Source organism: Pomacea canaliculata, linkage group LG12 (genome assembly GCF_003073045.1).
Source record: "Pomacea canaliculata isolate SZHN2017 linkage group LG12, ASM307304v1, whole genome shotgun sequence".
Lineage (NCBI taxonomy): Eukaryota > Metazoa > Mollusca > Gastropoda > Architaenioglossa > Ampullariidae > Pomacea > Pomacea canaliculata.
Window position 1 is genome coordinate 18,178,740 of NC_037601.1, and position 23,390 is coordinate 18,202,129.

The 23,390-nt window shown below is 37.9% G+C and overlaps 1 protein-coding gene across 1 annotated transcript; it reads left to right on the forward strand.

Annotated features, from left to right (window-relative positions):
• Positions 1 to 94: 94 nt before the first annotated feature.
• Positions 95 to 23,148, forward strand: LOC112576696. The gene is made up of 22 exons (XM_025259346.1): positions 95 to 412; positions 5,350 to 6,693; positions 7,058 to 7,274; positions 7,896 to 8,033; positions 8,363 to 8,589; positions 9,061 to 9,314; positions 9,878 to 10,169; positions 10,530 to 10,697; positions 11,086 to 11,239; positions 11,448 to 11,628; positions 12,179 to 12,274; positions 12,842 to 12,979; positions 13,116 to 13,247; positions 13,468 to 13,595; positions 13,812 to 14,047; positions 14,189 to 14,327; positions 15,090 to 15,330; positions 15,474 to 15,594; positions 15,901 to 16,051; positions 16,470 to 16,582; positions 16,923 to 17,130; positions 17,905 to 23,148. Exons 2-22 carry the CDS (start codon positions 6,603 to 6,605, stop codon positions 18,452 to 18,454), a joined length of 3,975 nt encoding a protein of 1,324 aa, XP_025115131.1. The 5' UTR covers positions 95 to 412; positions 5,350 to 6,602; the 3' UTR covers positions 18,455 to 23,148.
• The last annotated feature ends 242 nt before the right edge of the window (positions 23,149 to 23,390 follow it).

The following is a 23,390-nucleotide window of genomic DNA, read 5'->3' on the forward strand; positions in this document are numbered from 1 at the left end:
CATTCTTTGTTTAGGCTCGCCGAGACTAACAGCGGATCACTTCGCAAGAAGCTAAGCGTTGGTCTTGGAAGACAGACAGCAATCCACCTATACACATCCATGTTTATTGTAGGTGTCGCTGCACGTAGCTGCCTCGCAGAAACGACTGTCAGAGCTGTCTGCAGACGCCGTCACTTTTGGAAATGTTTTATCAGAAATTTCTCTCTCTTTTTCGTCTGCCAAACAAATGTGATGGGTTCTTAACACCACCAGGATGATAATACAACGGTGAATTTCAGATGAGACAACGGAGATAAGTGCAAAAGGACTAAATGATACTTTAATCAACGCGCAAAATGCTCTCGTCTGGTCGGCAACTAGAAAAGTTTTTGCCCTGGCTCGTCCTTTGATTTCATTCAGCAAGTTTGGATCGGTAAGTCTGCATGTCTGGGAGTAATATTGGTAGTAATAATCGCAGCTTGCAGTATATATAGCAGTGCGCACCAAAACTTCGAGTATTGTTTACAACTAAAACTCTTCATGCACGATAATGCAGTCCGCGGAAAAGTTTCTCGTTCGAGTTGAAATACAATGCCCAGGAATAGTGAAGTTGATGAGCACTGCTGTATTTCAAAACACAAAAACAGACAAATCCTATGAGATAAATCTAACCGCTTATAATTGACTGCTTGTTGACTTTGAGTAAACAACAAAAGGTAAACATTTCTTCTTTTTTGGGGGGTGGTGTGGGGTAAAAGAACACAAAACTTTTGTAAAGAATTATAATACTTATGCTGTGTCGATCCTTAGTTATTAGATAAATGCAGAGAAATAATTTATTCAGTATAATATTGGTTTCATGGTATGTTCAGAGTTCGTGATTGCAGATCAGCTAAAAATCATATGCAAGCCATATGAATTTAGGAGGATGTTTTCTATGAGGTCATGTTTAGCCCTTTTGTAAAGATAGCTTTGTATTTTTTGCTTTCCACATTCTGGTGCCATAGCTATAAAGCAAGATTAAGTTGTCTTCTGATCAGGGAAAAATGGGGAACTCAAGGAAAAGCATCTTGTTTCAGTAATTACATGGCAACACCCAGACCCCACATGTACTGCTTCATGTTTTTTAACCACAGGATATCATTGCCGCCACTTTATATTTATGACTTCAGGTGTAAACCAATATTTTCAGGGTATGAACACTATTTTATTTTCAGAAATAAGATGCTTGTCCTTGAGGTCACCATGATGTATGACACAATTTCTTCTGTGTAACATTGTTTTAGCCAGAGCCAGTTGTAACATCTTAGAACACAGAAAATAGATATAAAAAAGCATGCTTTGGAGCATCATAAACCTGCCAAACAAAACCTAGTGCAATCATGAAATTAAACAAAAATTCTTGCCAGATTTGGTGGGGATCAGACAGCTAAGACACAATCTGAGATTTCTTACTTTGCTTTATTTATAAGACAAACAAGAAAATTACTGCACTCAGCGCAGTGAGCATTACTGAGTAATTAAGCATTGTGATGAGAGGGAAACATTAAAAAATATTAGTCTGTAATACAAAACTGTTTTCAGTATGTGCATTTTTGTTGTATGACTAGCGTGACATATTTTAAGTGGAAGTTAAATATGCTTAGGTGATCCAAGGTTGTAGGACTAGAGAAAGAACTCGAATGCTGATTGTCAAACTGATGAAGCAGAAACATTGTGCTGAATAAGGCCTTAGTGAGGCCTTGATTTTATATTACGGTTGTAGAACATCAACACTTTATGTTTCAGTTCAAATGCAGATAACCTTGAACTTCTCATGGATTCATGTTATTAATTACATAATTCTCTAGGTGAAAATTTAGACAGAGCATTAGCTCTACTTTTATCAATAATGATCATATGAATGATAAGGCAATAAAAATTGTAGTAGCTGTAGAGATAGCAGAATAATAGTTTCAGCAGTTAAGAATCAATAATCATTTGAAACTGAAATAAAAAACATATGGGAGTTGTGGGGATGGGGGACATTCAGATCTCTGCCTTATCCATGTTCAGACATTTCTTCAAAGACAAATACATTTTAGCAAGCCAAAATTTGTCTGTGCATGTGTATGTACACCTGCATGCATGCTTGTATGTGTTGTGTACATGTATGCATAATCTCAGATAGACTTTTTTTTTCTGTAAGTAATATTTACATATCTACAGTTGCTCACTTGATTGACTCTTGCGCACGCTGTTCTTTCTCTGCATGTGGCATCTGTTTACAGGGCTGGCTGCTTTGCCCTGATATAGTGTTAGTTGCTGGTTCAAAGTAAAACAAAGGTCCCAAAGGTTACCACCTGTCACCAATACAATGAGGGTTGACTGTCTGGGTTCAGCTCTCATCATGGCATGCATTTCTTTCTCTGCAAGTGGCATCTGTTTACAGGCCTTGCCTTGCCATGAAATAGCCTTAGTTGCTGGCTCAGTGTAAAACACCAGTTTTCCCCCTCCCTCGATGTAAAACACCAATGCCCCCCTCCCCCTTGCTTGATTGACTATTGGTGAACCACATTTTTATGAGGTTTGCTAGAAATTGCTGGCTCAGTAAATAATTTTTTAATTTAACTTCATCTACTTTTATATTCTCCAAACTGTTTATATCTAGAATTAACAAAAAAGCATGTCTTTATGCTTTGGAGTTTTTTTGTGGGTGATATGAAATTCATAGTCACAGTTATTCTCACTAAAAGAACAGTGTTAAAAACAAATATACAGTACAGTTTTGTGGGGGTCATGTCCTCATGCAAAGCCACATATGCAAGCCCCTTGAGTTCAGTCAGGTGCAGTGAAAGAAAACTAGTGACCCAGAAATTGTAATAGAATGCAAACAGTCCATTCAGTTTAAGTGTGGGTGTCAAGAAGCTTGCATTTTGATTTAAAAGAGCTTTCAGCTTCATTGTGAAAGAAACTACTGTGCGTAAAGACATAACTCCCCCTCCCCCATTCTTTGTTCACATAAAGCTTACTGTCTTGGGCTAGGAAACCACAAGTGCCTAGTTTTAATCACCAACCAGTCTTGGCAATTAAAAATTATTAAAATAGTTGTGTTTTTCTTTAGATCCGTATGCATATGTTGACCGAGTTGGGAAAATGGCATATCAGTTACTGCCTTTGCATAGAACCACATTAGGCGTAATGTATTATAACCATGCATGATGGAGTGTTTGAATTTTTATGTTTATATAATGATGCAAGTGGAAGTTGTTTGGTGTCCTGAGGTATATTTCCTGCCTATGAGTTACACCCGAGGTGTATTGTGAAGACAAAACTTCAGACAGTGAGAGAACGTGCTCAGTGCACAATATTCCTGTAGTGCAGTGACAGGGAGTTCATGTGTGTGCAAGCTGCATGTATTGTGTGTGTAAGGGGCACGTATTTCACAGTCTGTGACATTGAGAAGTACGCATACTGACGGCGTAGTCTCCACGTGTTGGTTGTTAGTGAGCACACATATGAGGGCAAGCTACTCACAGAGTCTGTTTAGTTCACTGGATAGTGTGAACACGTAAGTGCGTGGATGAAGATCATGTTACAGAGGTTGTGGGTAGAGATAGGGAGGACATATAGCTCGCTATTCATTTCTGCCATTCAGTAACCCAGTCCTGACAAGCATTCCCTTCAACAGCCCTCCAGAGATGATGGGAGGGGAAAGGGACCAGCGTTTATCCTTCTTCCTATTGTTGCCACTCATTGTTTTCATTGCACATTTACGAGGGTTGCACGCACATTTACGAGGGGAGATAAAGTCTTTTATGACCAAAAGCTTGAGTTGTGCTTCTGAATATGAAAGAAGCCAATCATTCCAGTCAGACGCCTTTTTACGGGAGGTTTATATGGGTTCGAGTTTACAGCTTGAAAAAAATACTAGACTCAAACATTTTGTGTTGGAGACATTCGCGCATCTCTAGTCCCCCGGTATGCATTACGTGCACGTGGCATCACTATATATTATTGCCATCATCATCATCATTACTAAGTGTAAGCGGCAGGTTAGAGTGATAAAGAGCTGACAGGACTGTTTAACACCTAGTCTACGCGCTATCTGAACAGACACCTGTCATGTAGATTACGAAACACTAGCGGTCTCCGCGTTACGAACACGTTACCTCCCTGAGGTCATCTTTACACTAATATTGTATGCAAGTCAGAATTATGTACGCTTTGTACTCGGCATCAGTCATAGGTTTTATCTTTTTGTGCACATAAGACCTTCAGGAAGCTCGCCCAAATGTCATAATAAAACTTAAACACAACCGTAATTAATAGAGCAACATAAATAGCAACCTCATTCGTAACCATTTGTAACTATAGGACTGCTTAATTAACAATTAAAGTCCTTGTGGTAGTTCATTCTTAAGTCGAATGTTAATTAAATTGAAAGTTCATTTACTGGAGACTGGCTGTATTTAAAAAAGGTATTTTTATTAAATAGAACGTAAAATTGAAGATGAGCCACAACGAAATATCGGGTGAATTGACTATAACGGTACATGATTCCCCAAAGCCACTTGAGCTCATGGTCAACGGTCTGCGAGAGATTAGAAGCAATTCATACGTGCACAATAGTTAAGCCAGCCTGCTTTGTCACTTCTAAGTACTATTTACTATGTCAGCGAGAAAGAATAAACGAGTTTCATTTTATGTGCTTTGTCTTATAGTTGCTCAAACAGTAAATATAGACGTTGAGATGTCTGTCGTTAAATTCCCATTGCACTGCATTAGGCATGTATCAACACCCACCACCCCAATCTCCAGAACGCTTTTATGCGCGTGAATGTACTAAGGCAGTGGAGCTTTGATGGTGACACTAACGGATGGAAATGGATGACGGTGCAGTAATGCAATGACCTCGGGCCAAGCCGTCTCGCGTTCACAGAGAAAATGAGAAGTACCGGTGTGAAGCCAGCGTGCAGCTTTGAAAATCAAACACAAAGATTGTGTCTGTCGGAGTGGAAAGATGATGCGTCACACCTTGTCATTTACTTTTCTAATAGCCGCACCCATTTGGCAAGGCTAAACTGCTGCCGGGAAGGAGTAACCCCCCTGCCAAAAAAAAAAACCCTTGCAGTACCTGTTGGCAAACCGGCAGGAGACCCTTATTTGTGTGTGTTGTGTTAGTGCAGGTTAAGGTGTGCTGTAAATGTGCATGTACTGTATCTGTGTATAGCTGGCTTTGTGTAAATCTGTATTCAGTGTGTGTGTGGTGAGCTGTAGGTGCAAGATTTGATGTAAACCTGTATGCACCATAAGTGAATGTATACTTGTGTGTAGCTTGTATGAGTGCATATTCATTGTGTTATGACTAAATTCTCTTGCCTGTTTCAGACAAAATGTAGCGGTTCACGCCTTCAGCTCCATCCATCATATTTCCTTTACCATGGTGCGCTCAGACATAGGAATGACAGTGTTTCCAGGAGCCTTACATTATTATTGTTGTGGTGTTATGTAGCAGAGCACAACCACCTAACTCCACCCTCACCAGCATTTATCCTGCAGCTTTTTCTTCTCCTTGCTCCATGAGTGGATTGTTCTGATTAGCAGAAAGGTTTCCTGCAATTTGCCAGTCTGTTGGGGACTCTGCTGTTGTAGGTACACCAGGAGCAGTAATTAATGAATGCAGCTGGAAAACATGTATAGCATATGTGAAAAGGACAGCTATATCAGGAAGTGGCAACATGTGCAGCTACAACAAACTACAGAGCACATGAAAGCCAGTGTCAGGGCATTTAAATGCTACTATTGTGTGAAACTTGATACTCATTTGAAAACTGTTAATCACAATGATGTGTCACTCTGGTTGTGAATCAAATGCTGGAGGACTCAAATACTGGCAAGTGTTGGGTCAGTGATGGTGCAAACAGTTAAAAAGTTTATTTTTGTAAAAAGCTGTGATTGTGAGTATTGTGAGACAGGACTTTGGAGATTTCAAAACTGATATAACAGACTTGACAGTGTTGGTCTTCGCAACATTCCAGTTTCATCCAATGTTACTTTATTCATTGTTAATTTTTTTTTTTATCCAGAAACAAACTGCTGTCTTGTTTTAATTTGTGATCTATTCAGACTAAATTGTTTTGTGTAATATATACTTTGAAAGAGTTGTTATTCTTCAGGTACTTACAAGTGATAGTTACAGTTACTGATTTTTTTTAAATGTTAACATTCCTAAGTTTCTGAATGAACAAGTTATGTGCTGAAGAGCAGTATTCCAGACTTTATGTTAATTGGAGTCTTTCTTTTTTTATTCAACCTGTGGGAGAGTTGTGTTTCTGATTTTGTTTAATAACACCTGTGAGAACAAGGTCACTTTTAAAATTCAGCCTATATATAAAGGTGAAGATTTCACCTATTTACCAAGCTGAAAGTGTAGCTGGAGGAAATTCTGTTCTCATCTGTGCTGAAGATGTGATTATATTGGAAGAGAAATGCTCTCTTTTTGAGAGTAGATCATGATTGTGAATAAGAAACCAATGTCAACATCTCTGAGCAAGAAGGAATCAAAAACAGTTTTTGAGTATGCTCAAGAAATGGATTAAGTGGACATGTGTTAGCTGTGCTAGTACTGTTGCTGCAACAGCATGGGGATGTTGACATTTCCCACCTTATGTGGGGTGATTATCTATGCTATATTTGTGCAAGCCAGTGCTTCCTGCATCACAAATGAACCTTGTAAGTTTTCATACAGTCTGCTCTGTGTGAGTTTTTTCCCTATATGTAATATTACCTTTTGTGTTCTTAAACATCTTTCAGTTGTTAGTTTTCTTATTACTGTCAGACTATTTTTTTTAAACGTTTGCAAATGAGTCTAAAGATTGAACCAAGAAGGTTCACAATAGCTGTGTCCTGCATCTAACTAATGATTATGTTAAATTAATCATGAAACGAGGTATTTTAGATCAGTTTTCTGTATATTTAAGGAACTTAGTGTTTTGATGTCTGCATACAAAATAGGATATGTGTTTAGTTGTCATTTGTCAAAAAATCAGTGTTTGTGTGTTATTCTTATTGATTAAGAGACTTCTTTGGCATGCAGGCAAACTACATCACTATTTTTACCACAATGGCCATGAGCTTCCACTTGTGCTGGAAAATAGCAACAGAGATTCCCATCAAGTGGCCAACCACATCTTGAAGATAATCCTGGAAGACATCTTGTGCTACCATAGTATAGACATCAGGCATCAGAGTTACTATGACAACGTCAATGCCTCTGCTGCATTGGACAGGATTACAGGCTGCTCCCCTGCTAAGTAAGTGATATTTAATTATAACTCTTCATACTTAATGTCATCGTCATTTTATTAACAAGGAGTCAGTATAGTCTAAAGAACTTACCGAAGGTTTAGTAATAAACTACAACAAAAATAGCCTAGAAAAAAAAATTGCTGAGTATTTAATGTTATGAATGGAGTCATGGGAAAAAATATAACATTCTGAATTCTTTCATTTCATCTTGGGTGCATATTTTATGTTTGAGAGTGTGTGTGTGTTGTGCATGTATGTACACATTATTAGAAAGAGCAAGGGCTTCAGAAGATCTTGTAATTATCATACAACTCTGTCACAGCATTACATTTGGAAGCAACCCACATATTAAGGTCAACTTTACTCTCTTATCTTAAAATAATGCTTTTGTAGAATTCCATGATAACTTACTGGATAGTCTTTCCTATCAAAATAATGTCCTGTACTTAATATCTTTACCTTTTCACTGTTAATGGCAGAGGTGGTGGATAGGGTAAAATGTTAATAGGAGCAGCAGATTTTTATAGCATAAATGTTTGGCCAATATAACTGCACAGTATCTTCAAAGCTTCTGTAAAATTTGGACATATTGTTCCTTGTCACTTGACATTTTTCTCAATTTACAGATGCAAGGGAATGAGCATGGATTCTGTGCCAGAAACCATGATCAACTTGGAGTCATGGATGGTTGCAGGCTTTGACAAAGCCCCCTGGGTGGATACTAAACGTTTAATTGATGCAGGACCTTTGGGGCCGTATGGACGGTAAATTTTGATACTGATTAAGTCTTGGCATTTTTTTTTTTCAGTTGTGTTCATCTGCCTGCCATCAGTTGCTTCTGTAGATTGTTACATGTAATAAATCACTTATGCCAGCTGTTCTAAATAATGTTTATTCAACAAGTTAAAGAACTTTTGACAGAAAGCAATCACACAATGAACCTGAAAGTTGCTGTGTGAGTTTAGAAATATAGTGTGGAATATTGCTATTTAGATGTGGATTAGAAATAGATTACTGCCTCCAGATAAATTTTTATGATTAATTTGAGAGCTTCTTCATAAGTGATAACTACTATCGGTTGGATGTATCTCAGAATGGGCTGGTTCTTGTCATCATCATGTGTTGAGGAGATGTGGGCACAAGGGGTCATGGTGGATCACTGGCGGGCTTTGCTAAACTCAACAGTGGCTCGCAGTTTTTCTTGGTGGGGGAACCCAGAGCTGCTTCAAGTGTGCCCCCACTACAATGTCACAGCCTACAAAAGTTCTCGCTGTACCAAAAGCAGGAGGAACTGTGCCACTCTGTTCTCAAGCTTCAAAGGTAGCCCCATACACTTTCTTTGTAATTACTTTGTAAAGATCCACTGGAATGCAAATTTTTAAAAAAAATGACTGGGTATAATACTTTTCCAAAATATTTTTGTCATTGATGATAAGCCTTCAAACATTGACTTGCACAGAAAGAGGTCAAATCCATGAGGTCATGTTAGACTTAGAGACATGATATGCCACTGGATATGCCAATAAAGGCTCGCAAATTGAAGGGAACTTTACTCTTTACACGTCAGGGTTTCTTGTTCATCTTCTGAGAATTTGTGATGCATGTTCTTATATACTGCTAAATGTTTCTCATTCAGATATGAGAGAACATTATCTTTTAACAAAATTAATAATTTGACAGAAATTTTCTTGCCTTAGTGTGAGTCCCAAATTAGTTGAATCCTATTCAGCTTATGCATTTGTTCATCAAAATCATCTATGAAGAAATTGTTAGACCACTTTTCTTTCACAGGTCTTGATGCAGGCATGCTACAGCAGCAAATTGAGACTCTCGGCTTGCCTGTGGACATTGTCTGGCTTGACACTTTGTTAGAGGACTTTGTCTTGAATCAGACTTCAGCTGGGAAGCACATTCTTTTCTTCAGCTGGGTGCCTAGTAGGCTGACCCTTGTGGGTAATTTCACAAGAATTAACTTTCCTGAGCATTACCATGAAGGGTATTATGAGAGTGTCAAGCAGAGAATCTACTCCACCACTGAGTTCCAGGTGAACAAGACTGCTTCTATTTCAAGTATGCTTGTCTACTGGTTAAAATAAATGAAGGGAATCAACACCTTTCTTTACTAGTTTGGTGTCAGCAACACACATGATTAACATACATTTAAGGTACTGGATTGAACAGTAGCCAACTCATTGAGACAGTGGAGGATAAACATGTCTAGTCATTTCAGCAGCTGTCAAGTCCATGCTGCCCAACCATCTCTATCATATTCAGTTATAAACATGAGACTGTAAAAATTAAAGACCTGACTTTCTACACCCATTTAAAGATACACCTATGTGGTACAATACAGTACACTCCTATGATCATGTGATCCACTGGTCTAGTCTCCATACATCAAAGTGCATTAAACATAATGTCTAAAATGCATGGAGTATTTTAGAACAAAAAGGAAAAAGAAGTAATTGAAAATTGTTCTAAATATGTGTAAAGAAAATGCTTTGCTGTAGACAGTGTGTCTAAGCATGAGTGGAATGGAGATTCCATCAGTTGATTGGTGGTTGGTTAGATGGCAGGATTTGTTAACTTAATGACTGACTGTCTGCAGGTTAACCAGTTTTCCAAGGTCACCTGGTACAGAGTAAAAGCTGGAGCGCCTGAAGCATTCCAAGTGATTAGCAGGATGAACTTTCCACAACAGGTGTATTATGACTTTCTCCAGGAGGTGACCCACAATCCCCACCTAAAGCCTGAGGAGACAGCATGCAACTGGGTTCAGGAAAACAGAGCAGTCTGGGAGAAGTGGGTGCCTGTAAGCCTCACAAAAAAACCTAAACTCTATCTTGCTGGGTTGTTTCCCTTGACAGGCGGGTACTGGACTGCTCCAGGACTCGTTGTTGGTACGTTCAAGATTACAAGTACTTTTATTGGCATTAGTGTCTCATCTAGCAGCAAAGAATATTGAGATTTTGTGTGCCTGGAATGTAGTTGAGGAATGAGACTGCATTTAAGTACTGCTTCATGAAAATATATGCCATATTCTACAGAATATGCTTAGGTTGCTTTGACCTTTAAAAGGTTTTACATTCTTTATCATTTATTTATTTTAGGTGTGTGTGTATTTTCATAAACTTCACTTATCTTTTGACATAGTTTAGCTGCAGTTACAAGTCATAATACCAAGCAAACTTGACACATTGACATCTTGTAAAAACTAATAATCATCTTTCTGAACTTTGTGTGTGTGTGTGTTTTTGTAGGTGCCAAATTTGCTATTGACATGGTCAACCAGGACAGCTCTGTTCTGCCCACTCATGAGCTTGATTTGATTGTAAATGATACTCGATGCCGTGCAGATGTAGCATTAAATAATTTCATCAAACTGATGCTGATGCAAGATCACTCCTTCAAAATTCTTGGAATACTAGGTATGGTAATCTTTTACATGGTCATTGATATGCTTCATTTTGTTACAGATTCTTTTTATTATTATTATCGTAAATCTACAGCCAAAGCCATGATGAAACCCTCTTCAAAGTTCACTTTGTTACTCTGTGCTTGTTTACATTGTTTCTATGGCAAGGAAATGGTGCAAAAGGGAAGCAAGAAGACATCGAAGATAAAAGAGATTCCATGGCAGAAACAGAAGGATAGCCAGACAGCAGATGGCTATTTTTACACTTTGCTTCAATGAATATTTGCGACATTATTCTTTTATGCACATTAATTACCTGGAGAGTGATGGCTTTTCAGGAAAAGAATGCCTGCTATGTTCAGGATTTCCAATTGTTGGATGGATGCTTTTTAAATGTGTAGGCCCAGGCTGTTCTGACGCAGCTGAACCCATAGCAGCTCTGACTGGTCACTTTCACACGTTGATGGTGAGCTATGGTGCCGAGGCATCATCTCTTGCTGACCGAGCAAAATACCCATACTTCTTCAGAACCATTCCACAAGTAAATCACTACAGGTGAGAATGATTCCAGTTCAAATCATTGATGTAGAAAAACAGTTCTGTTTTCACCAATTTCAGCGTTGTTCTTGCTTGACTGTTCCTAATTATTTCACTAGAATTTTGTAGATAGACTAAGAACAGAAGGAAAGAAGGGTTAGATATGCTGATCAGTGTGTTTTGTAGGGTACTGACTGAACCAGATAAGATCTTTTCTTTTTTCCAGGTTTGTGTATGCCGAATTCTTCAAGGCCATGGGGTGGACACAGGTTGGGGCTCTTGCAGAAGGTGGCCAGGAGTTACCAGAATATCATCTGCAACTTCAGGAATACCTTCAGGAGCAGGGTGTATCTGTTCTTGTGAAGCGCAAGCTAGTGCGTAATCCTGAACAGCTGGACCTGTCTGTTGTAAGTAGACTTTATGTGTTGTCAGTTATATGCAACTGTTCTTTTCAGCAGAGAGGTGACTTATACTAGCGTCACCTAGGTAGCAGTGAAAGAGGCTGATATCTAAGAGATTTTTGTATTTATTGTTTCCACATGCAGTAAAACTTCTCTATTAAGACTTGCTAAAATTTACAATCGGGTCATAGTAGGGAAATCAACCAGTATGATTTCATTGCACAAGCCATAACTTCAAACATCTATTAATTCAAGTTCATTTATTTAAATGTTGAAAATGAAGCTTTTGAAAACCACATCATAACGCTTTTTGCTGTTTTTGAGTTCGCTTTGTCATGCTTATTCTGCCATCGGTGCGCTCGACTGAAGATTTATAGGGGAAGTAACTCTCCAGGGAAGAGCAGTTGATCAATGCATGTGGGTCAGTTGCAAGAATCTCATTTTTATAAAGTGACTTCCGCAAAAGGTCATTAGTGAAGCACAATCAACTGATGTGTGTTGGTAAGGAGACAGCAGGGAATGGAGGCTGATTTTAATTTTTTTTTCTCCCTTGTAGATGTTTAAAGAGATAAGGGAGCGCAATGTTCATGTCATCATTGCGGACTTCTATGACAATGTGGCTCGAGCTGTCATGTGTGAAGCCTATAGACAGGTAACTTTTCTCATGCATCATTCATGGTTTCAGTATTTCTATACTATTATCTTACCATCCACCTGTTTTTATTTTTAAAGCCCACGAACTGCGAAAGGATTATTTCAGTCTATAAGGTTGTCAAAATGCATTATGTTGTTTACAGGTACAACAGATTTTTGTTCATTATTCTTGAGCTGTCATGATAGATGTCATAGGTTATCTTTGAAATATCTGTGTTTATAATAAACCAGTGTATTTTAGTGCAAATTGATAAAGCTGTGGAGTTAAGAGAATGAGCTTTATTGCTGTTATCATGAGGTAATATGTCAGAAGAATGTTTTTAATGCTGCACTGAGTTATTCAAGTCATTGCTGATGATTAGTCTCTATCACAACATTCCTTCCTAGACTGTCGGTACACTTTAACATTTTATCGTATGACAATGGTAAGAGTATGTTTGTACAGGGCTCTAGCACAACGTTAGTGTGAAAGACTATTAATAGTCTACTAATGGCATGTCACGTAAGAGAGGAAGTTCCAACTAATTGATATAAAGAAAATGTCTTTTTATTCTGTCTTCTGTAGAAAATGACTGCACATCAGGGATATGTGTGGTTTTTGCCAGCTTGGTACCCTATGGATTGGTGGGATGTAGACTTCTACAACAGCCCTACTGCATCTTCTGACCCTCGACCCCAGGAGTTTGTTCCCTGCACAACCGCGGTAAGAATAAAGCCCTAAAAGTATTTAAAATTAGAAATGTGTAGTGTAACTAGCCCCAGAGTGCCTAAAATGTACCTTTGGCTTTATTGGGACTGGTGTGTTTTGGATATTTAACATTTCTTGTTGGGGTTTTCAGGAAATGGAGTATGCCATTGAAGGCCACTTCATCATTGCTAAAAGGAATACAGATAATGAGGATCTAACAGCAGTGGGAGGCATCACAATTAAACAGTTCAAAGAGATCTACGCATTGCGTGTGGGGAAAGCTGTATGTGACCATTTTTTATGATTATTCATTTAGTCACCTATAGATCTCAGAAATCCTTTATTGATTGCCTATTCCACAGACAAAAAAACTCTTAAAGTTGGAAAATGTTAGACATCTGTTTTAGTTACAGTTTAACTACTTATGTATAGTGTTATTCAGGATAAATCAACTTGTACAGCATTGAGTCATTGATTTTCTTTTCTTTTGTGGTTTTTACCAGTACGTGGACGAAAGTCCATTTGCCAGCTTTGTGTATGATGCAGTATGGGTCTTCGCAAAGGGTTTGCACAATCTGCTGACAGCAAACCCCGCTGCTCTGGACTCACTTGGAGATGAAAGAATGGCAAAGTACACAAAGCAGTTTAAATAATTTTGTTCATCTTTCAGCTTGCTGGAAGTTCAAAATATTTTGCATGAACTTTATCCAGTTATTAGAAAGAAATGTTTCACCTCTCAATCTTCCAGTCTGAACATTATTATTTTTCTCACTTGTGTACATGCACTCTCTCTCCCACCTGCCAAGCCTCTCTAATCTACATTTTTGCTTATTTCTGATTTGTCCAGGGCATACATGAAAGCTATCAATGAGACACATTTCCAAGGAGTGTCTGGCTATATCCGTTTTGATGGCAGCGATCGGTTGGGTTCAATATTGATTCAGCAGTTTTTCCATAATGAAACTGTTAATGTTGCCCTCTACACCCCCCAGGGAACAGACAAGGAAGGTTCTCTTATCATAAACCACACTAAAATTCGATGGCTGTCTCCACTCGGGGCACATCCAAGCTTTATTAATGCAGGTGAGGTTTTGCCACATTGTGAAGATTTATTCATGACTGTTTCTAAAACATAGTCATACAGGTTTTGTCCCATCTCATGTAATATATATATAAGAGGAGGTAATAATGACAGTTAATGTGATGTCTGTGGGGTTGTTTCAGGTGGACATACTTGTGCTGTGGAAGACTTCAGAGCATTTCTAGGTGTGGAATGCGAGACAGCTATTATTATTGCTAATGTCATGGGCTTTGTTGCCTTTGTCATCATCACTATCATCTGTTTAGTTCTTCTCAAGTGCAGGTGATGATCTTTTAAGTGTTTCTGCATGCAAACATCCATGTGTATGTGTGAGTGAGAAGACAGGGGAGAGCATATGAATGAATAGATGCATCTTTACATATGCTAGGTTCTGTTCAGGATAAATTTAAAGCATTATCCTATATAAATTTCGCCATCTGTGGTGAATATTTGAGCTTCTGTTCAGATAGGTTTTCTCATTTAGTGTCTTGTTTCTGTAGTAGAGGCTGGCTTAGATACCAGCTGAAGGCTGATTGGCAGGATGATTGGCATACAAGTTTGTGTTATCCAAAGGGGACAGAAGGGGCTCCGGGGAAGAGGGGGCTACACTTAACCTCCTGCTAGATGGGCCCTAGTAGCACAATCAGCTAGCCACCAATGGCACATTAACCCTCCCACTGGGTAAAAAAGGAGGGAACAGGTCGGAGAGAGAAGCTTAGGAAGAGCAAACCACAGCACTGCCAATGAAAAACATCGCCTTTTCAACCAGCAACCCAATTGAGAAGTTACCGGAAAGCATACCTAGAGTTTGCTTTATTAGGCAGTGGTTGCAGATGTAGCTTCAGGCAGCCTGCAAGTGATTGCCGTAGTAAAAATACCAACAATATACAGCTACACATTAAACATAATAGTCACAAAGTATTCACAAGTGTGTGCTAGGTTATCTTGTGTAAAAGGGAGTAGTAATATTTTTAGGTTATTTAGGTGTCATTTAGATTCTTTAATTCTGTTTAAAGTCTGCATGGTTTATCTTCACTGCTGTAGGTATGATGCTAAAGTGAAAGCCACACATCAACGTATGAAGGAGTTGGGGCTTCTGTCATCTGAATATTCACACTGCCTAACCCTTGATGAGTGGGAAATCCCACGTAAAAATGTTGTTCTCAATCGCAAACTTGGTGAGGGAGCTTTTGGCACAGTGTGTGGGGGTGAGATGCTGGATGGTGATCACTGGGTGGCTGTTGCAGTTAAGACCCTCAAAATACGCCACTCCATGGAGGAGAAGGTGAGCCTACAGTGTTGTGATTCTTCCTTCCCCTGTTGCATCAATAAATGCCAAAGATCATTTTTATATGAATACATATTAACAAATAGTAATTTCTCTGGATGTTATAGTGTAATGTTATCCTGCTTTGTTTCGTTTTGCAGCTGGATTTCTTCAGTGAGGTTGGCATGATGAAACGATTCAAGCATCCTAATATTGTTGCTCTTTTAGGAGTTTGTACCCGCACTGAGCCTGTGTATGCCATAATGGAGTTTTTACTGCATGGTGAGCAAGAAATTTTTGTAGTATCCAGTGCCACCATAGTGTAACTACATGTTGCCAAAATGCATTTTGAAGATGGTGTGTAAAAAAAAGAGTAAAGAGATTGAAAAGAAATTTAAATTTGATTTTATTAGAAGTGACTTTATACTGTTTGGTGGTGGTGGTCAATAGTTCTGTTCACTATTAGAAAGATTCCTCAGTTTCTTAGTCAAGTAAGTGCTTTAGTTTAAGTGCATCCTTTTTTGTGCAAGCCATACTAACAAGTATTACAATACCAAGAAAATCTCTTATGAAATTTATTTCACCCAGGTGACCTAAAAACATACCTGTTGTCACGACGCAGCCTTGTGGATCAGAATGTCAAAGAATCTGAAGATGTCAATGCTGAAAGTTTGACTAGAATGGCCATTGATATTGCCACAGGACTGCAGTACCTACACCAGCTTAAATATGTCCACAGGCAAGAGCTTTTTGAACACTGGGATTAGCAGTTATCCGTCCTGGTGACGTTGATCTAAGGAGTCATTTTCTGGATATATCCATTGATATCATATTAGTGGCTGGGTCACCAAAGAAATAAGCTTGGTCCCCAGTTCCTTTTATTCTATCATGCTTTGTCAGAAGCAGATTTTGTATCTAGGGTACTCAGATCAATGGTCTCAAATTTATCTTAATAATGACTGCATATAGAATTTGTTAAGAAGATTCTGGTATGTGTCCTTTTAGGTTATGGAGACATTTCCAGCTACAGAAGTCTGTTAGTTAGGCTATAGGCACTTTTATGGCAAACAGAAATATCCTCACCTAGGAAAGATCTCTGCAAACAAAACTAAAGGAAAACGCATGCATTTTGAACAAAGAAACCTTTTTGTCAACAGAGACCTAGCATGTAGAAACTGTCTGGTACATGCCAACAAAACGGTGAAGATATCCGACTTTGGAATGACTCGTCATATCTCTGATTCAGACTACTACAGATTTACTCGTAAAGGTGATCTTAGAATGATATCTCTTTTTTCTTTTGCCATAAGAATAATAATAATAAATTGATAAATATGAGAGTGAACTGATTTTCTACAAGTATTATGTATTGTTGGAAGTTATTTTTGTCAGCATGTGCAGAGATTTTTTGTTCCAAATTTTGCATATTAGCTTAAGTAATATCATAAATAATCCTACAGCATAATTTGCTTTGATGACAAGTTTCTGCTTTTGTAGTTGGTTTAAAAAATAACATCAGCAAATGTTACAGATACGATTATTTAAAAAGCCACATACAAATGTGTGCATATGTGCCCTGAATATTTACTCATTATTTTGTTTATATCTAGGTATGTTACCGGTCCGGTGGATGTCACCCGAGAGTCTTGTAGATGGACTATTTACATTCAAATCTGACATTTGGTCATTTGGAGTCGTGGTATATGAGATTGTTACCTTTGGTAGCTTCCCTTACCAAGGTTTATCCAACACACAAGTACTGGATTATGTCAAACAGGGTAACCGTCTCATCCTGCCTGACAATTGCCCAGAAGATTTGTAAGTTTTTAAGATTCTTTGTTATGTATCCTTTTTTGATGTTTCTTTGTAAGAATTAAAATAATGTTGTTCTGTATAAGCACTGGTCAGTTCCATCTGATGTGTGATTTTTCCATAGTTTGTTAGAAATTCAAGTCATTTCACAACTTAGACTTGTCACAATTGTTTATTGTAACTTTTTTTTATGTTAATGAGGTAAATGAAAAATGCGTTTCAAGGTAGCCAAAAAGGATGGTCACTTTGCAAATGTCTTTTCTTCCTGTCCTTCAAATGAGAACATGACAAAAGCTAGTAACAATATTTCCTCCTTGTATGAGATTAGTGAAGAACAAAATTTGCTTCTCTAGGAAAATTAAAATCATCAAATAAAAAAAAAAACTTCTGTGTTTGGATCTTTCATGTTTATCTTTATGCTCCCACAGTAATGCAGAAGTAAATGGTCCCTTTTAGCCTTGTGGCTCTAGAAACAGAGAATGTAAGTGATCCACTGTGTCTGAAGAGTTTTGGCACACACTATGTAAGCAGAACTCAATCGTCTCCTGCTGCTGCTTTTAGCTTTCCTGATATTAATAAATGCCCATGTATGCAGAGTAGCTGCTGAGTGACCAGAGGGAATTTTCCAGCCACAGTAGCAACCTTATGTTTTAAGGTCAAGTGCACTGACAACCAGGCTAATGAGCCTCCTTTTTGCACTAAAAGTAAATTGAGCTATATGATCACCAGTTTTCACTTTACCTGTCATATTTAAATTCGTGTTTTATTTTGTATTTACAGGCGGTCTTTCATCCACTGGTGCATGTTTTATGACCAGGGTTTCCGTCCTGACCTCGAAGACATCCTTGACTATTTGCATTTCAACCAAAAGTTTCTTGTGCCATGCTTGGACACACCAATTGCTAGTGTTGTGATGGAGGACACAGATTCCTTGGAAATGGCCTTATCACCCGATCAAGGAACTGTTACTCACTCCACCTTGCCTTCTGGCCTTCTACAGCGTAGGTCTGGCAGCTGGCAAGATAAATTGGCTTTAGCTGCCAGAAAGACACTGTCAGTACCCAGCAAGTGTATTCCAAAGTCGCACACTAGGACACTTCTGTTTGGATTAGATCGTGCTCACAGCAACAGCATGTGTATGGTACAGTCACCAACAGCCATGGACTCCCTGCTGCCAACTGATGACACGGACCTGAGGATGGGTAACTTATGTAATAGACAGCTGTCTTCCAGAGGCACTAGTGAAATGGGGGACAGTGGAGAGCGTGGTGACAGCGACTACTTCAGTGACAATTCCAAAGAAGTTTGCCAGACTGTCACAACTGTATAAGACTGTGCTGCTTTCAACTGTTGATTGTGGGCATTTATGTTCTGTATGCCATCAAGAAAGTGTGCTTCAGTGTGACTAAGGAAAGATTCTTTGTTGTCTTTTACAATAACAGCTATAAAAAAGATCATCTACAGCTTTATGGTTGTTGTATGTGTAAAGTGGATGCCTGTCATAAAGCCTTTTCATTATTTGTCTGGATAATGTGGGCATTCGTGTGCTGTGTGCCATTAACCTCTATCTGTTGTGTGGCTTATTGAGAAACATTTGTAAGAGGAATTTTATTCACACTGGCCAAGGTGCTTATCTGCATCAGTACTGCTAATTCACATGCAATGAGCAGGATTATCTTTCACGTCTTTGAAGTGGAGTGTAGACAGTGTTTTTCAGCATGACTGAGGATGTTTTCCATTGAGAATAACAACAAAAAAATCATCTGTAACTTTGCCGTTTTTGTATATGTAGAACAAATAATCAACATCAGCCATAAAGCCATTTCATTATTTATGTTCAGCGTAGATGGTTTTGTTTTCACATATAGTTATTCCTTCATGGGTTCATTATGGATGCGCATGTTTTTCCATCATAAGTGTGTTATAAACAAGATCCTTTTTATTATTATTTAAAAAAGGTCCAGTTTTATTTCATTAAGGCAAAGATTGCAATCCAAACAAGGAAAATGTGTGCAATATAAATTGTGTTCCTTAAACCCTGACACAGCATGTTCAGCCAAGAAGTACTGCTTATTTCCATTATCAAGATCACTGGGGAAGTGGCTTCTTCCTAACAATGTCCATCATGAGTATCCCAGCCCGGCAGTTTGTGTGCTTATTAGTGTATTAGCTTCATGTTATCAGATGTTTAAAATGGATCCTTACATTGTTAAAATGTTTTTCTGCCTTGTGGCAGTAAATTGTGCCATTTTTTGAGAAACCAGGGTTTCACCAGGTTAGAACAAATGATGCCAAAAACTGTATCCTATAAAGTTTTTTCCTTCTTTATGACTGCATTCCTTTTATTTCATAGTGATACATTATTGACATAATTAGTTGTTATGCTGCCTCAAAGGTAAAGAAAGGTATAAGCTATTTCTGAAGTCACTTTAAGTCAGATCATCCAGGATTTTACTTGTGGTACTTACCATTTAAAAGTCCCAAGCGTGTTTTTCCTTTTTCTTTTTTGTTTGTTGAGGTTTTTTTCATTTTTTTGTTGTTAATGGTAAAGCTGCTTCAGCTACCTTTTGAAGCATAAATTGTCACACATGAATACAATTCTCAAGTTTGTTTTAAAAATCAAACATTGTGAAGCTCATAAAAGTCTTATTTATTAAGATTATTCAAATAATGATGCAGTTTTCCAGATTTTTACTATGGTGGGTTTGTCTAAAAGGCTGAATTGCCACCATCCGGCAGGAAAGAATGGATTTGATCCCACAATATGTGTGTGTGTGGAAGAGAGAGACAAAGGGTAGGGGATGTTAAAAGTACTTGTCAGACAAGATGGAAGCAGTGAGTGAAGCATGACAACAAGGGCAGCCAGAATTGCATGTGCTCTTTATACCTCCCTTCCTCAGGTTGGACCATTCTTTCCTGCCATAAGATAAAAATTCAACCTTTAATAACGACGTGAAAGCCAGTTGTGTACAGATATTGTTATGATAAATATCTTATGGCCCAAGAGAATGTCACAAAAACACTGTGTAGAAAGGGAAATAAAATGTGTCCTGTGATAATGTGATAACAAGATTAGTTTATTTCTGGGATTTGCTACTACAGAAATATGAAAAGCTTCAACACTGTTTGCCTCTCAAGTATAAATTGTGCATGCAAACCAGGAGCCTTTTTGAAAACGAAACAGGAAAAATTTGCATCCATTGTATTTCCTTTCTTGGTATGAAATTAATTTCATATAATATGATATTTTTGGTAGTATGCAAGCTTTGAATATATTTATTTGTACCTTGTACTTTTGACATTCCCCATCTCATATTTCATAAAGTGTTCTTTAACTATTTTATACAATATTACCCTAAGTTTGCTGAATTGGGGCAATTCCAGGGAAGTATGTCAATCTGTCAATCTGTCATAACACTCAAGTGAATGGATCATTACGTTCTTCTCTCTCCTCTACCCTTCCACCCGACTATTTATATTTTATGAAAAAAAGCTTTAAAGTGCTTTTGCAGCTGTCGTTACCACTTGTGGGTGTTTTTACTGCTTAATAAAAAGCTACATGGTCACACCAAGCCCATTTTATCAACTGACCTGGTATCGTCCAGTACTGATAAATGTTTCTTATTATCAAATTGCCTTTCATACCAATAAATGTTTATTATTTATGACTACTGGTTTTAGAACCAAAATGTTAGCTAGTAGTGTCATTGGTTCTTGTTTTCTTCGCAAACATTTTGACAGGCTAGCAGATAATGGTAAAGTTATGATTTCCCTTATCAATGCCAGCCTGAAGTTAGCTTACAAATTTGTTGTGAACCCAGTGTCTTATATTGCAGTACTTGGTTATATTTAATATTGTAAATCAAAACAGCTGTTTGTAAAACAGCCCATCCCTAGCATATCATGGGAATGGGTGAAAGGACAGAAAATCCTGTGGCAGGTGCTGCTATTGTCTTCCACTCTTGCTGCTACAACTGCTGTTGAATATTGTTGTGATTAGAGGACAGTTACCTCTTTTTATATCATGATAACCACACACAAAAATTGCTGAATCAACCATCACTACCTACTTTGAATTCTTGTTTTCCCTTGTACAATGTCTAAGACATGGTGCTTAGTGCATCCAATGGAGACTCCCAGCTTCCCCTATTCTTTTTTAAAATTTTTTTAATAGGTTTTTAATTTTTTGCTCAGTCATCTCATGAAGTTTTGCTGAATAATTGTTAAAGGAGAATTGTACCTGGCATGGTTGACATGTCCCAGTGTTGTTGGGTTTTCGTACACATTCTTATCTGCCCTGTTACCAAAGCTGGTATCTGTGATAAAATTAAGGAGCGTGGTGTATATGTTATCACTGAAGCATGGTATTCACCATTATGGCCACTTTTCACTAAACTGGCTTTCTTCAAAGTAGTCTATCATGTTTGGTATACATTCCTAAGTTACAACCAGATGCAAATCTGGCTAGTTTCTATTTTTGTTTGTCTTGGATTGCCAGTTCTACAAGCAAAACCTTCTGCTGTTGAGTTGTGTAAGGCTATGACTTCAGAGATCATAAACCTGCCTGCAAGAGAAAAAAAAAACAACTTTCATTAGCAAATTAATGATTTGAAATGGCTTATGGTCATACATCAGTAGCCTGACATGATTTATGAGTTTGTGCTTTGTGGCACAGATTTTGAGTTCTGTCACTTAAACTGCCTATGCAGACTCCTGGATTTGGCATCATCTATTGTATTTACTGTGTAAACAGTTACCTTTGCAATGTTTTGTTCATTGATATGGTTCATGTTTATATTTTGCCAAGTAAGCTTGTTAGCAGTACTCTGTGTATGTGTGTGTGTGCTTACGTATTATAGTGTATTGTCATTCATGAAATGTCCCTCTCTCCTTATTCATTTTATTCCATGTATACTTTTTAAACATCAGATAATTGATTATAAGGGCTGACCAAGAACAAGCAACAAATCAAGTAATGCCCTCCATAGGACTGGCATCATGTGAATAACATCACTACATCATTTCTTTCAGATGTGCATGGGGAGAAAGGCTTTGATGTTTTAAAAAAAAGTAGTAACAACAAATATTGTGAGAATGTTTGATGTGACAAGAAGTAGCTCCACAAACTGTAAAAATAAGTGCACTTTCTAGGAAGAAAGGTGAAATACTGTGCCATAAAAATATAATCCCTGTCACAAAAATTTTAGGCTATTTTCAGTATCTTCTGTGTATGGTGTGTGTGTGTGTGGGGTATATATGTGTATTCATGTAATGCCACTGTTCTTTAAACTTCTATACTGTAGTTCTAAAGATTTTCTATTCAGGTATGGAGACTTGTTATAATATTTCTGCATTTCTGCAGCAGCAAGAGATGCACTCTGTTGTATTATTTCTTAACATGCTATACAAACTGAATATGATTTGGGGGCAGATTTGAAGTACGAATTCAGTTATGTTCATTGTTCATACCAGTTTGGTTATCCAATATATATCATCTACTTAAACCAAACCTTTCCCACTATGAAGCTGCTTATATCTGGGGTTCATGGGATGAAATCTTTATGAGTGGCACATTAATGACCACCCCCTAAGCACAAATGTTAGATTTGTACTGCCCACAAGCCAGTTCTTTGGGTTTTGGGTAGGGGAACACTTGGCATCGTTCCTCTGCTAAATTGGTAAAAATAAAGTAACGATTTCCCTGGCCTTGTATTCTTGACAGAAGATAACTATGTGACTTCTTATCTCCTAATGTGTTGTGGATTGTGTGTGTAGGAGACCAGCATTTAGCACAAATCTGTAACTTATGTGGCATTCTGTGCATTGTATTAATCTTACCACCCAGCTACATGAAATTGGAAACTTTCCTTCCTTGGAAAGCAGTTGTGAAGTTGCCTTTTCGTTATGTTTAAATAATAAACATCGGTTTCTGTATTTGTCATTTACATTTGTTCTACATTTGAAAGGTGATTGTTGCTGCATCAATCAGAACAGACCCAATAAAATAAAATGTGAGATTATTTACTGACACATTTTTACCCATTTAATATGACTGTTTTTTATGTTTGGATGTTAAACCCATTGCAATATGGACCTGCATGGTGTCACGGATTCAGATTTTGTCTTGGGCATACATGAGACTTGTTCACAGTGGCAGTCCATGGAATATTAGTGTTGTTTTCAAAATAAGAAACAGAAAATGACCCCCACTCCTACCAGCATGTGAATATGCATTTTAGTTGGAGATACTGAGCATCAGCCAACTA

Excerpts from the sequence above, each read along its gene's own strand:
- LOC112576696 (XM_025259346.1), top strand. The coding sequence starts at position 6,603 with ATGGGGATGTTGACATTTCCCACCTTATGTGGGGTGATTATCTATGCT. Across the intron at positions 13,248-13,467 it reads CATTGCGTGTGGGGAAAGCT|TACGTGGACGAAAGTCCATT; the intron begins GTATGTGACCAT and ends GGTTTTTACCAG. Across the intron at positions 16,052-16,469 it reads CAGCTTAAATATGTCCACAG|AGACCTAGCATGTAGAAACT; the intron begins GCAAGAGCTTTT and ends TTTTGTCAACAG.